The sequence below is a fragment of the Mastomys coucha genome, unplaced genomic scaffold, assembly GCF_008632895.1.
Source record: "Mastomys coucha isolate ucsf_1 unplaced genomic scaffold, UCSF_Mcou_1 pScaffold22, whole genome shotgun sequence".
NCBI lineage: Eukaryota > Metazoa > Chordata > Mammalia > Rodentia > Muridae > Mastomys > Mastomys coucha.
Genome location: NW_022196905.1, coordinates 221,987,672 through 222,002,225, shown reverse-complemented (window position 1 = coordinate 222,002,225; position 14,554 = coordinate 221,987,672). Strand labels below are relative to the sequence as shown.

The window sequence follows — 14,554 nt, the reverse complement described above, 5'->3', positions numbered from 1 at the left end:
AAAGACGATGTCAGCTGGAATGTTGTTAGAGGTCTGGTCCCCTTCCTTGGGGAAAGTGATTTTGGTCCCTTCTTTCCAGCCCCTCTTCACTTCGATGGTCAGGATCTTATCTTCGTTGCGGATGCTCTTCCCGTCAGGGTTGAGCCGCTTGTGGGAGATTTTCATCTTCTTGGTACAGCCGCTGTAGATCTCTTCGAGGGAGACCCGAAGGTCGTGGGTGACTGGGGGATCTTGCTTCTTCCGGGTGGGCTCTTGAGAAGGGCGGGAGCGTCCAAAGTTCACATTGGTGAAGCCACCCATACCCATTGGAAAGCTAGAGAATGGGTCATCGATGTCCATGCCTTCTTCCCCATTGCGCTGCCCGAAAAAGGTATCAAAGGGGTTCCTGCCACCGAAGAACTCAGCAAACATGGCATGAGGGTCTCCATGGAATGTGTAGCTGAAAGAGGTGCCATTAGCACCGCCACTGCTCCCGCCACTGGGGCCACCACCCTTCAGGCCTGGAAACCAAAACCACAGGTCAGTGTTACTGCAGGAGGGTCAGGGTTACTGCAGGAGAGTCAGGGCCCCCAGGTTCCACCCCCAACACTTCAACACACTTATAAAACATAAAACCCCTGAAACTGAGAGCTTGGAACCCCAGCACTTTCAAGACAAGTGCAGACTGATCTCTGCAAGTTCCAGACAAGCCAGAGCTCCAACATGGGGTGCTGGAGAAATGGCTCAGAGCACTTGCTCATCTGGCAGAGGAACCATGTTCAATTTCCAACACCCTCATAGCAGCACACCATGGTCTAACTCTAGTTCCGGGAACTTCAATGCCTTCTTCTCTAGAAGCATGTGAATGGCACACACATGTACACGGAGGCACTCAAATAAATTAAATACATAAAAACTCTCAAATAAATTAAAAAGCAACGTTCCAGCAACAGTGAGGTCCTGTTTCAAATACACGGTAATATCTTGTTCCTTTTGCATGTATTACTGTCAAAGCTACACAGCACACGAACCTGCTGCGTACTCCGGAGTAGCCTCAAGGCAATCCTCCAGACTCATACCCTAGAGGGGGGATTGTCACAACATCCGGTTCCTTTGGAAACAGGAGCTTATTACCCTGTAGCTCAGATTTGCAGCAAATTCCCAACGTTCCTAATTCAGCCTCCCAAGTGGAGGTGTGAGCCCCCGCACTCTGCTCAACAAGTTTTGTTCTTAGTAAAAAAAAAAAAAAAAGGCCGCAGGAACTACAGCGGGAGGGATTTTATGTATATAATTTAAAAAGCTCGATGGTCAAGGACGAACCTCAAGCCTTTAACTCCCAATGGCAACAGGAGCAGGAAACACACTACCCCGTTTTACTTCGTGACAACAATTCGGTAGTAAGGCCCCTAGCTGTCGGTGCCACCAGGTTTACGTGACTGCTCCATCCTCCCAGCTATGCTGGGAACACCTTACAAAATGAGTTCCTACTCACTGCTACCAGAAAAGGTTCAACCCTGGGTAAGCGCTAAGCTTGTGGCTAGGAGAGAGAAATCAACACTCGGGCAATTTTCATTCCCATCATCGCGACCGCCGCCCTCCCATCTGCAGCATTCCGGCGCTGTGCAGGCGACCGGCCGGGAGGGGCTGCGGCAGACGTGCTAGAAGCTTCTGTGCGAACGAGCGAGCGGCGCGCCCAGAGCTCCTCCTCCTCCCGTCCGAGGCCGCGGATCAGAGGGTGGAGGAGGCGGTGCCGCCGCTAGATCCCCGGGCTGCCCGTCCCCGGCCGCGGCCTCAGAGAAGCCCCCGAGTGCCTCGGTTTCCCCGCCTGTCAAACGGCGGGTCACCCCGGCCGCGCGCACGCATACCTTCCTCTCCATAGCGGTCGAAAATCTCGCGCTTGCGCGGGTCGCTGAGCACGTCGTAGGCCTCGGCGATCTCCTTGAACTTCTCCTCGGCGCCGGGCTCCTTGTTCTTGTCCGGGTGGTAGCGCAGCGCCTGGCGGCGGTAGGCTCGCTTGATCTCGTCGTCGGACGCGCCGCGGGCCAGGCCCAGCGTCTGGTAGTAGTCCTTGCCCATGGCCACCGCCGCCCAGCTGTCGCCGCCTCCGGCTCCGCTGCTGCCCCGTCCCGGACTCTATATACCCGTCCGGCGGAAGCTTCCAGATCCCGCCAGCCCTCCAGAACCTTCCGCCCCTCCCGGTGCGTCGCGCCGCGCCGGCCAATCGCTGCGGCCTGCTCCGTGACGCGGCACATCCGGGGTGGGACCCGGCTGCCAACGGCTTTCCGCGCGGGGCCACGCCCCTTCCCTCTCTACCCCGGTCAACGCCTTCCTCGGGCGCGCGCGCCGGCTGCTGAGGTTCCGCCTCCCTGGCGGCTCCAGCCAATCGCAACCCTCTCTCTCTGCCGACGGGAGGTGACGACACGAGTGGGGCGGGGCTACAGAGGCCGGCCTCCCCGGATGGCCGCACCCTTTTCCCAGGTCTTCGCCGGCCGGGCGGTTTGGCTGCGTGACTTGTGGTAGCTACCTGACAAGTACCTCCGAGTCTTCCTGCCTTAACCCAGGTTAAATATAAAATATAAAAACATACACCCCGTCCTCTGTTTCCCGTAGCCTTTGTTTTTCCTGGTCGTTTCTGTAAAGCGAGGTGAGACTGGTCTGCCTTGGGATTGCGCCAGTCGGGCTGCTTCTCAGACATAGAGCTTCTGATATTGGAAGGCATAGAGAAACTGGAGTAGTCAGTGGTGGCGGTTCTTGCAGGGAATGGAACTGCCTGGAAGACAGTGTGAAAGGCTCACTTTAATCCTAGCACTTTCTGTGCTGTGTGACCTTGGATTGGTAAAGCAGCCGTTCTGGTTTCAGTGTGCTCATCTGTACAGTGGGAATGGTCGTTGAATATGGTGAAGCTGACATTATTCAGCATTTGTGAAAGAGCTCTAGACAGACAAGGGGCAAAGGAAGTTTTTTTTTTGTTTTGTTTTGTTTTGTTTTTTCGAGACAATGTTTCTCTGTGTAGCCCTGGCTGACCTGGAACTCACTCTGTAGACCAGGCTGGCCTCGAACTTAGAAATCCACCAGCCTCTGTCTCCCAAGTGCTGGGATTAAAGGCGTGCGCCACCACTGCCTGGCCTAAGGAGGTGTTCTTGAAAGGGATGATTAATCATCTCGTTTAGTGGGCAGCTGCTCACACTCCCTCTCTGGCAGCCCTGCAGCCTGACAGTCTGATAACCCTTGCCTTAGGCACCCCTGAGAAAAATGACCTTAGCCTTCCCTTGGTACAGCTGTGTGGGGTGTATGTGTTTTGATTTTCCTGGCCATACTGTCCCCATGAAGACTGAACCAGTTGAGCCTTGTCCACCCCAGATGGATTTGGGAACAGGGAACCCATAGCTCATCAGAGAGGGTGTCCTGAGCCAGTCACTTGGAGAGAAAGTGTCTTTAAAGATACAGGGATACCAAGAGCCTGGGCACAGTGGCACATTCCTGTAATCCTAGTGCCAGGAAATTGCTGTACTAGGAACTCCCATGTGAGGCCACATTTACAGCGTGGTTTTTTTTGTTTCTGTTTGTTTGGTTTTTGGTTTTTTTGAGACAGGGTTTCTGTGTAGCCCTGGCTGACCTGGAACTCACTCTGTAGACCAGGCTGACCTCAAACTCAGAAATCCACCTGCCTCTGCCTCCCAAGTGCTGGGATTAATTAAAGGCGTGTGCCACCACTGCCTGGCTCTACAGCATTGTTTTAATGGAGAAGTGCAGGTGTGCCTCTGGATGGGCCTACCTTGGTTTTACTAAGGTTTCTTGCCACCTGGGGGGAATACTGTCTTGTCCACCACATGGACCACAAGGTGGATCTATGAGTTCAAGGCTAGCCTGGTCTATAGAATTCCAGGGCTACACAGAGGAACCCTGTCTTTAAGCAAGCAAACAACAAAAACCAAGCAAGTGCTGCTCAGTGGCACAGGGTGTGCTTCAGTCACATAAGGCAAGGATCCTGGGTTCCATATCTGACAGCAAACAGACACGAAAACCAAGACACCAAAATAAAGTCAAAGGCTTTCTTATGATACCCTCACCCCAAACCTATGGGGAACCTCGCTGGATGCTGGGCTCTGAGCCTGGAGAAGTTGTTACCCTTAGCAGTTATGGATGGGCTCGGCTAGGCTCAACTACACAGGAAGTTATTTTGTATATGAGGCTAGGTTAACATCATCCATCTAGTAGGCTTTAAGTAGAGGAGGAGCCCTCAAAGATGCGAGAGGGCTGGAGTCAATGGATTAAAGACCCAGAGCAAATACTGAGTAGTCTTAGAAGCAGGTATTAGCCATGCCGGTTGTTCACACCTGACATCCCAACACTTGGGAGTCTGAAGCAGTATGGTTGCTGGGAGCTTGAGGCCTGCCTAGACTGTACAAGGCCAGCCCGTGTAAAATTTGAGTAGGGCTAAGCAGAGGTGTCTGTATGGAAAACACCCAGTTTTGATGACCAGAATCTACAAAAAACAAAGCAGAAAAACAAAGCCAGACGTGGTGGCAGGCACCTGGAATTCCAGTGCTGGGTAGGCTGAGCAGATAGCCAGCTGTTGGGGGATGGTCTGTGCCCCGTGTATTCAGATGCTGATGTCTATGCCCAGACAACTGGCTGCAGTTCCTACAGTGGCAAGGCCAAGCATATGTAAAACTCACCTCTGCTTGGTTAATAAAGAGCTGATGAACCAGGGGGCAGAAGAGAATAGGGTAGGACTTGTGATACCAGTCATGTGGTCCCAGATAGAGAAGTGGGAGAAGGTGTAGAGAGACCATATGGAGGGACCAGGAGAGGTTGCCATGAGAACACACTTGGAGCAGAGGTAGCCAAGGCAAGACTTAGGGTAAAGGACCACATGGCTGAGAAATAGGCAGCCTTAGAGGGTTAGGGTAGCTCCGAACCTGCCCAGCTTAGTGTTTGCAACTTGTTAATAAAAATACCAGGTCTCTGTGTCCTTTCCTTAGGAGCTAAAACCATAGAGTGGGTATAGAAACAGCTACTTGGGAGCAGACGAGGCAAAGAACCCCTCCCCAAATACAACGACATCCAGCCTAATGGGAGACTCTCAAAAACCAAGCTGGAGCCAGGGGTGGTGGCACAAGCCTTTTATCCCAGCCCTGGGGGGCTGGAGGGTGCAGTAGCAGATGGATCTCTTGAGTTCAAGTCCTGCCTGGTCTACAGTTCAGCTGCAGAGTCTGAATAGTCCATGCGTCATCTTTTTGTTTCCCTGGGTTGGCACCTGTTGGGCTAGCTCTATTGCTAAGCCGCACCCGCAGGCTTCATTAACATATTTAGTTATCACAACACAATTGCCGTTGGACACTCCCATTTCACAGCTAAGGCTTTGAGAAGTTGGACACTCCTATTTTATCCAGGCCACACAGATAGTAAAGCATTGAAGAGTTTGAGTACTGAGCCCTTACTGAGAGCGCTCAGCTGGTGTGCGATGCGGACCAAATGTTGGTAATGCCTTAAGAATTTTGATAATGCCCTCTTGTGTCCTATCTGCCCATCAAAGATCATAAAAAACAAAACAAAACAAACAAAACAAAACAAAACAAAACAAATCATGGCAGCCCTTCGGTCATCACTGCCATTTCCAGGGAAAGCCTATGTGCAATAAAAACTCATGTTCAAATTAGGCATGGTGGCACGTGGCTTTCAAAGCTAAAGAGGCCAAAGCAGGAGGATCTCTAATTCCAGGATAGGCTGGGATTCATAACAAAACATTGTGTCAAAAAGAAAAAAGAAAAAGAAAAACCAAAACATACCCTATGTTCAATGGCTGGCAGGACAGCATGTAAGGCCTCTCACCACCAAACCTGAGGACCTGGGGCCCACACAGCAGAAACAGAGCACTGACTCCCTCAAGTTTGTCTCTTATCCATATGGCATGTGCACCCCTCCCACATGAACACAAAGTAAGTATAAGTTAAATAAACATTTTTATGTAAGATGAGATTTTATTTTTACTGAGGCTTTATGAATAATTAGCAACAGCTACTGAAACTTGAATGTCCTTCAGTGGTTGAGTACAAGTTGTGATCCATCCACACAATGGAATATTTTTAAGCCATAAAAAAAAAAAAAAAGCCATGAATACAGGATACAATGCCAGCGTACTTCAAAATGCATTCTGTCAGTGACAGGAGGCAGGCTCAAAAGGCTCAAAAGGCTGTGTGGCTCTGTTTTCTATGACCTTCTAGAAAACACGAGAGTATGTGAGCACATTGGCAGCTGCTAGGGCCTGGGAAACTGCCACAGATGGGGCACCGGGGGATTCTGTGAGGATGAAAGAAACATTCTCATTTGTAGTGATTTTTATTTTTATTTTTTTGTTTCTTTTGTTTTTTTTTTTCCAGACAGGGTCTCCTCTGTGTAGCCCTGGCTGTCCTGGAACTCACTCTGTAGACCAGGCTGGCCTCAAACTCAAAGATCACCTGTCTCAACTTCCTGAGTGCAGGAATTAAAGGCTTGCACCATCACTGTCTGGCTTATGTGTACTTTTTTTTTTCTTTTCTTTTCTTTTTTTTTTCATGCTAAGATATGTCTGCAAAACTCAGACTGGCCTTGAATTTATGATCTTCCTGTTTCAGTTTCATGACCACTTGGAATTACAGGTCTGTGGGATGGGTGGGGCTGGAGAATCTATTAGAGATCTTGACACAGCAGAAAGTGGCTAAACAGCCCTAGCATGTCTAAGCCTGGCTTCACAACTTCCCTCAGACAGCTCTGAGCCAGGATTGTTTCATGATCTGAAACAACGCAAGGCATCCAAGGAGGATCACTACCTACCTTACCCTGTGTGGGAAATGCCCATGGCACTGGGAACTCTGTCCTATGGAAGTCAGATCCTAGCCATCCAAATGACTGGGAGTTCTCCCAAAACTTAGGGTAGAGGAGTCAGTGAGCCTTCATCTCCTTCATCTTAGAATCAAACATTCTAAGCCTTCATCTGAGAATCAAACATTCAAGTCATAATGGGTACACCCCGTCATCATCAACAATGAATCAGTCACTGTGTTAGGTTTGAGGACACAGCTGGAAGCTGTCTCTACAGACAGGCCCTGACAAGGCTGCAGCACAGTGAGAGGTTTGAACAAAGCAACCAGTCTCCATTTGGGACTGGATCTATTGTCTGTGGATGGCCTGGTTACTGTAAGCCAGGTGAGGCAGACAAGGGATCCCCAACCCCAGCAACACTCATCTAAAGCAGGAAGCCAGGGACAGGGCCGCACCCCTGCCAACAGAGCAACTTCAGAGGCTGAGGCTGACCTGGACCTCACTGGGGATTCTCCCTCAAAAAGCCCAGACTAGGGACTGGAGAGGTGGCTCATTGATTAAAAGCACACACTGTTCTCAGAGAGGATTCAGTTCAGTTCTCAATGGTCCTTGTTGATGGCTCATAAACACTGACACATCTTGGCCCTGCTCTGTTCTTTGTCATCAGGAACTACCTTCAAGGAGAGAGGGCTCAACTGTTAAGAGCACTTGTTCATGCAGAGGACCCAGACTTGATTCCCAGCACCCATATGGTAGCTCACAATCACTAATAACACAGATTCAGGGGATCCAACAGGCTCATATGTGGTGCACATACATGTATACAGCTAAAACATGTATAGACATAAAGTAAAATCTAAAAACAATGTAAAGTATTACCTCATTTTCCATCTAGCCTCTCCCCCTTCTAGTGCCTTGCATGGTCCTCTATCACTTCTTCTCACATTCATGGTCTCTTTTCCTTTAATTGTTGTTATAAACAGCTGAGTTGTGTATTGGGTGGCGGGGATGTAAGGCAGGGCTGTTATCTGGGCCAAGCTTTCCATCATCCCTTAGCAGACAGACTACTGTTGAACAAGATTGGCAAGCTCCACACTGTTCTATGCAGGGTGACAGGCCGCTGTGGCTCTATGCTGGTGTGCCTTATCTCTGTCCCCAGAGATATAGCCCTGCCTGTCCTGGATCTTGCTCTGTAGACCAGGCTGGTCTCGAACTCAGAGATCTGCCTGCCTCTGCTTCTGGAGTGCTGGGATTCAAGGCTGTTCTACCATAACCCAGCCATTTTTTAAAAAACAGACATGATTCACTTTATTTTTCATGTATAAAAACCCTTATATTGTAGTCACAGCTGGAGCTTGGTTCCTCTGAGCAGGCTAGTGTGGATTTTCACAAGATGGTCAGTGAATTCCTGGTAAGGAGACTTGGCGAACACAGTCTCTTTCCAGAGGTAGCTGCAGGTCTTGGAGATGGCATCAAAGGTGGCCTTGGCAAAGTTGCCCAGGATGGCAGTGCAGCCCTGGCTGATGTGCAGCCATCATCTATACCAGCCATCATCAGTAGCTTCTTGGGCACAGGAGCAGAGACAATGCCAGTGCCTCTGGGGGCAGAGCTAAGGCACACCAGCACAGAGCCACAGTGGCCTGTCACCTTGCATAGAACAGTGTGGAGCTTGCCAATCTTGTTCAACAGTAGCCTGTCTGCACAGGGATGATGGAAAGCTTGGCCCAGATGACAGCCCCTTGAATAGCAGTGGCTACCTGCTTGGAGCATTTAACACCAAGGCCAACATGACCATTAAAGTCCCCAGTAGTGACAAAAGCCTTGAGCCAGGTCTGCTGTCCAGCCCCGAGTCTGCTTCTGTACTGGCAGGATCATTAGGACCTCTTTCTTTAGGGATATGTCCAGGAAAAAGCCAATAATCTTGGATTCCTTAATGGGCAGGGAGAACAGGTTGATTTCCTCCCGGGAATCGGTCATGTCCAGGTGGCCCAGCTCGGTGACAGGGATCTACTTCTCGGCTTTGGCGTTATCTCCACAGCTACATTGTCAACTTCTTCAGCAGCCCCTAAAACAGCTGCTAAATCCTCAGTGGAAGTTTCAGCCTCCTAATTCTGGTTCCCCCTGTTGAGGCAGTGTTTTCTTTTCTTTTTTTAAAGATTTATTTATTATTATTATAAATGTTTACACTGTAGCTGTCTTCAGATACACCAGAAGAGGGATTCAGATTTCATTATGGGTAGTTGTGAGCCACCATGTGGTTGCTGGGATTTGAACTCATTATCTTTGGAAGAGCAATTGGTGCTCTTAACCGCTGAGCCATATCACCAGCCCTGAGGCAGTGTTTTCTGAAGAAGAAACAGCTGAGGGCTGGAGAGAGCGCTCAGTGGTTAGGAGCACTGGCTGCTCTTTCAGAGATCAAATCCCCCCAACCACATGGTTGCTCTCCACCATCTGTAATGGGATCTGATGCCCTCTTCTGGTGCGTCTGAAGAGAGCAATAGTGTATTCATATACATAAATAAATAAATCTTGCCGGGTGGTGGTAGTGCACGCCCAGCGCTTAGGAGACAGAGACAGGTGGATTTCTAAGTTCAAGGCCAGCCTGGTCTACAGAGTGAGTACCAGGATAGCCAGGGCTATACAGAGAAACCCTGTCTCGAAAAAAAAAAAAAAAAAAAAAAAAAAAAAAAAAAAAGAAAGAAAGAAATAGCTGGGACCATTTACTGTTGCTTGTACATATGATTTCAGGGGGGACCATTTAGTAGAGGGTCTATTAGGGGGCTCATTCCTGAAGACCAATTCTCCCTCTCGCTGCAGTTTTTAGTTGCCTGTGGTTCTTTGTCTAAAGGGGAGTCCGTGCCAGATTTCCTTCTTCCATATTAGCATGTCTTTTGGTGATATCATTTTTCAGGTCTTATTTAGTCAGCCATATTATTGCAGTATTACAGGGGTAGCTTCCCTGTCATTTCCCCAGGATACACAACCACATAGCAGACTTCCTGTCCCTCTGACTCTTACAACCTTCTCATCCTCTCTTTGTTGATGTGGGGTGTGGCAGTTTTAGTAGGAATGACTCCCATAGACTCATGTGTTAGAATGGTTGACCCATAAGGAGTTGTACTACTAGGAGGTGTGTCCTTGTTGGAGTAGGTGTAGCCTTGTTGAAGAAAGTGTGTCACTGTAGGGGTAGGCTTTCAGGTTTTCATATGCTCAGACTACATCCAGTACGGCTCACAGTCTCCTTCTGCTGCCTGTGGATCCTGATGTAGAAGCCTCGGCTCCTCCAGCAGCATGTCTGCCTGCATGTGGCAATGCTTCCCACCATGATGATGATGAACTAAATATCTGACACTGTGAGCCAGCCCCAATTAAATGTTTTCCTTTATAAGAGTGGCTACAGTCATTGGTGTCTCCTCACAGCAATAGAAACCCTAACTAAGCACATGGGGGTTGAGTTTTAGACATATCTACTGAGTCTGGGAATCCCAGGGTCAGTTGCTCCCTGCATTTTCAACAGTCGTGGCTTTCTATAGTGGCCTCTGTCTACCACACAGAGAGAATCTGCTTCTTTTATGAGGAGCAGAGCTACACTTGCCTGTGGGTATAAAGATAAGAATCTAGAATGCAGTGAGGAGTTATGCAGGCTTAGTAAAGAGACAACAGTGGGAACAGTCGGTTCTCCTCTAAGATGGAGACCTCACCAGCCACCTGTAGTTGACTAGGTTTATAGTGCCAGGTGTGATTCCCCACTTGCTCTGCAGACCTACAATCCAATTAGACAGCTGTTTGTTACTGCTAAGACACAGGCACCACTTTGCACCTCTAGGACTATCTGGTCATGGTGCTTCGTGGGCATCGCAGCTGGGTAGGACTATTGATTGCTCCTCTCTGTTGGCAGCTTGCATAGCACCTTCTGGGACTATGAAAGCCAGTCCTCAGGTCAGATCCAGCTGAAATCTCTAAGTCCTGTATCTGAACCACATGGTGCCTTCAGCATCTTTAACCTCTGGTGACCTCTGGTACCCAAGGGCAACAACAATAGCCTGTATTGTTTTGGGGGACTCTTGAAAAAGGGTTTCTCATGCCTGCGTTGTGGCTTCTGTCAGATAGTACAGCTGTTGAGGTCTTGGAGGGCGCATTAATTCCCCAACTGGCACAACTTCATTGAGACAATATGCATGTTCATCTGTATTATATATAATTATAACTAAACATAAAACAATGTGATTCACTGTGGCTTTTCAAACATCCTTAGTGTTATTCATTCCTCTTTCCTTCCTCTCATTCTGTATCTACATTTCTTTCCACTCTGAAATTAAAGCTACCTCCATCCCCCATTTCTTCCTTCATGTCACTTGGCCCCTGTTACTCCCCTCTCTGGCACTTCCCTGTCACGGTTCTTTTTAACTTTTCTGGTTTCTGCGGGTCAGGTTATGGACCTAAATCTAAAGATTTGGAGCTAGGAGCCTCAAATTTGAGAAAACCCTTGTCATTTCTCTTTCTGGGTCTGTGTTATTTCATCTAATAGGATCAATTTGAGTTCCTTGTTCCATTCATTTCTCTGCAAAGTTTATTCACACAAGCCATGTGGGAAAGGTTATGGTAAGCAATTAAGTTTTCTGGAGATGGCCCACTGTTTTGCATGGCAATAATGGGTGTGCTTTGAGAGACATGGACCCAAGAGATTTCACCACAGGGTTGCTTCTTGCTGCTCATGTGTCTTTCCTGCCACTATTATATAGGCTAAGGAATCCTGGGCATTAGCCGACCCTATTGAGCAAACATCCTGCAGATCATTATGAAGGTGTAGTTTCATGTAAAAATGCTATTTAGATGAATTGATGATTTCATAATTCCTGATAATGATTTTATAGAACTCCTGAATTGGTTCAAGTAATTTTTAAGCTCCTCGTAAAATAAAAAAAGCTGCAAATAGAGTCCTTTGTCACAGCATGTAAATTGCACTAGGAAGAAAAATAGGCTTAGAACAAATTAATGATCAAGGAAAAACATTTATTCTAGGTCAGGTCCAAGTATGAGGACACAAGTGTGCACTATGGTAAAGCAAGGCTTGTGAAACTGTTGCTTTGAACTTGTGAGCTTGTAGAGGGAAGCACTGCTTTGAACTTACTATTGACATTCTTCTGTGACTCCCTTTAGTTTAATATTTTATCTGTGAGGTAATTTTATAAAGAATTTTTGTCTAAGAAGCTATAAAAAGGCTGGGAGAAAAATAAATGTGTAGATGTCTGTCTGTCTGTATGACTTTCTCTTTATCCTTTTTCTTTTTCTGTAGAGCCACAGAGTTATTTATTTATTTTGTATACACATATATACTGCAGGCCAGAAGAGGGCACCAGATCTCATTATAGATAGCAATGAGCCACCATGTAGTTGCTGGGTACTGAACTCTCAACCTCTGGAAGAGCAGCCAGTGCTCTTAAACTCTGAGCCATCTCTCCAGCCCTCACTAAGAGTTAATGAGCCTCTGGACAGGCCAGTGAGAAACCCCTGAGTTAAAGAGTAAAGAGTCCAAGTAATTAATTTTTTTTCCCTAATCCCCTACTGCTATCAGCAGGAGTCAGTTGCCAGAAGCCATCAGCTCTGGCCCCCAGAACAGTAAGAGAGGGTTAATGACCAGGGTTAATGACCATTGTCCTCTGGTCTGCACCCTACCTCAGTACCTGAGTGTCAGGGCAGAACCCTGACATTTCACAATTTCAGTTTTCTTTACAGCAAAATAGTATTGCATAGAGTATATATACCACATTGTCATTAGCCAGTCACCGATTAGAGAACATTTAGGTTGTTTGTATTTCCTGCCTATTGTGTATAGAATGGCAACCAGCATGGCTGAATTATATGATAGGTTTATTTATTTTTTGGCTTTTTTTTTTTTTTTTTTTTTTTTTTTTTTTTTTTTTTTTTTGTTTTTCAAGACAGGGTTTTTCTGTGTATCCCTGGCTGTCCTGGAACTCACTCTGTAGACCAGGCTGGCCTTGAACTCAGAAATCTGCCTGCCTCTGCCTCTCAAATGCTGGGATGGTTGTGAGCCACCATGTGGTTGCTGGGATTTGAACTCAGGACCTTTGGAAGAGCAGTCAGTGCTCATAACCACTGAGCCATCTCTCCAGCCCCTATTTTTTGGCTTTCTGAGAATTCTCAAACTGATTTCCATAGCGGCTACACCAGTTTACAATCCGCCCAGGAGTGAACGAGGAGTCACCTTTCCTTGCAGAACCCCCTCTAGAATTTGTTAATAGTTGTTTTATTGGTTTTATCCATTCTGACAGAGATGAGATAAAATCTCAAAGTTTAATTTCTGTTTCTCTAGCTCTAAAGAATGATGAATACTTTGAGATGTATGTTATCCATTTGTATTTCTTCTACTGAAAATGTGTCTGTTCAGATCCACAGTCCATTTTTTTTTTTTTTTAACCAGCTATTTGTTTTCTCAACTCTTTGTTTTTTGAGTTCTTTGTATTTTCTGGATAGTAATCCTCTGTTAGACATATAGCTGGCCAAGATTCTCCCTCTCTCTGTGGGTTTCTCGTCACTTGTTTCCTTACCTATACAGAAGTTTTTTTAGTTTTATGAGGTCCCAAGTATCAATTCTTGGCCTTGTAGAAAATAAGTTAGCTTCAGAAAAGAGGAAGGTAGGGTCCACTCCGCCATCTTCTAGCAGTCTCAGTGTTTAGGTCTTTGATAAGATTGGAGTTAATTTTTGTGCCAGATGTCAGTCTGCATGTAGGTCCTGCATCTAGGTTCCCCAGTGTTGTGTGCTGAAAGTTCGACCTTTCGCCCAGTGTCTGCTTTTGGCATCTTTTTTCCATTAGAAAGCTATGTCTTATGAAGCTATGTCTTATTAGAAAGCTTGGGTCTTCTGTCTTATTCCACTGGTCTTCATGATTTCTTTTTCAGTGTGTTTATTGTTAGTGTGTAGAAAGAGTATTGATTCTTGTAAGTTGATTTTCTGTATTTTCCCTTATGCTAGTTAGGGTTACTGTTGCTATAATGGAACACCATGACCAAAAGCAAGTTGGGGAGGTGTCTTAGTCAGTGTTCCATTGCTGTGAAGAGACACAGTGACCAAGGCAAGTCCTATAAAAGAAGGCATTTAATGGGGGCGGCTTACAGTTTCAGAGGCTCACTATCTTCACGGCAGGAAGCATGGAGGTAGCTCACAGGTAGACATGCTAGCTGAAGAGTACTCCATCTGGATCCCCAGTCAGCAGGAAGAGAGAGCCACTGGACCTGGCTTGGGGACTTGAAATCTCAGAGCCTACCCCCAGTGACACACCTACCCCAACAAGGCCACAACTCCTAATCCTTTCAAACACTGTCACTCCTTGGTGACCAAGTACTCAAATCTATGAACTTCTAGGGGCCATTCTTACTCAAACCAGCACAGGAGGAAAGGGACTATTTGGCTTACACTATCACATCATGGTCCATTACTGAGGAAAGTTAGGACAGGAACTCAAGCAGTGCTGGAACCTGGAGGCAGGAGCTGATGCAGAGGCCATGGAGGGGTACTGCTTACTGGCTTGCTGCTTATGGCTTGCTTCATCTGCTTTCTTATAGAACCCAGGACCAGTAGTGCAGAGTGGCTCCACTTAATAATGGGCCACGACAGACACTAATTAAGAAAATGTCCTACAAGGCAGTGGTGGCACACGCCTCTAATCCCAGCACTTGAGAGGCAAAGGCAGGTGGATTTCTGAGTTTGAGGCCAGCCTGGTCTATAGAGTGAGTGAGTTCCAGGACAGCA

General features: G+C 47.3%; 1 protein-coding gene and 1 pseudogene across 1 annotated transcript in view; both read right to left on the bottom strand.

The window, feature by feature from the left end:
* Dnajb1 (DnaJ heat shock protein family (Hsp40) member B1) overlaps nt 1-2,248 on the bottom strand; it is a 4,106-nt gene extending 1,858 nt beyond the window's left edge. Inside the window, exons 1-2 of the mRNA XM_031336866.1 lie at nt 1,845-2,248; nt 1-500 (exon numbers count right to left, since the gene is read on the bottom strand). Coding sequence (XP_031192726.1) covers nt 1-500; nt 1,845-2,055 — 711 coding nt within the window. The 5' untranslated portion in view covers nt 2,056-2,248. The remainder of the gene's footprint in view (nt 501-1,844) is intronic.
* A 5,877-nt stretch (nt 2,249-8,125) lies between these two features.
* On the bottom strand, nt 8,126-10,088 carry LOC116067848 (annotated as a pseudogene).
* Nucleotides 10,089-14,554: the final 4,466 nt, after the last annotated feature.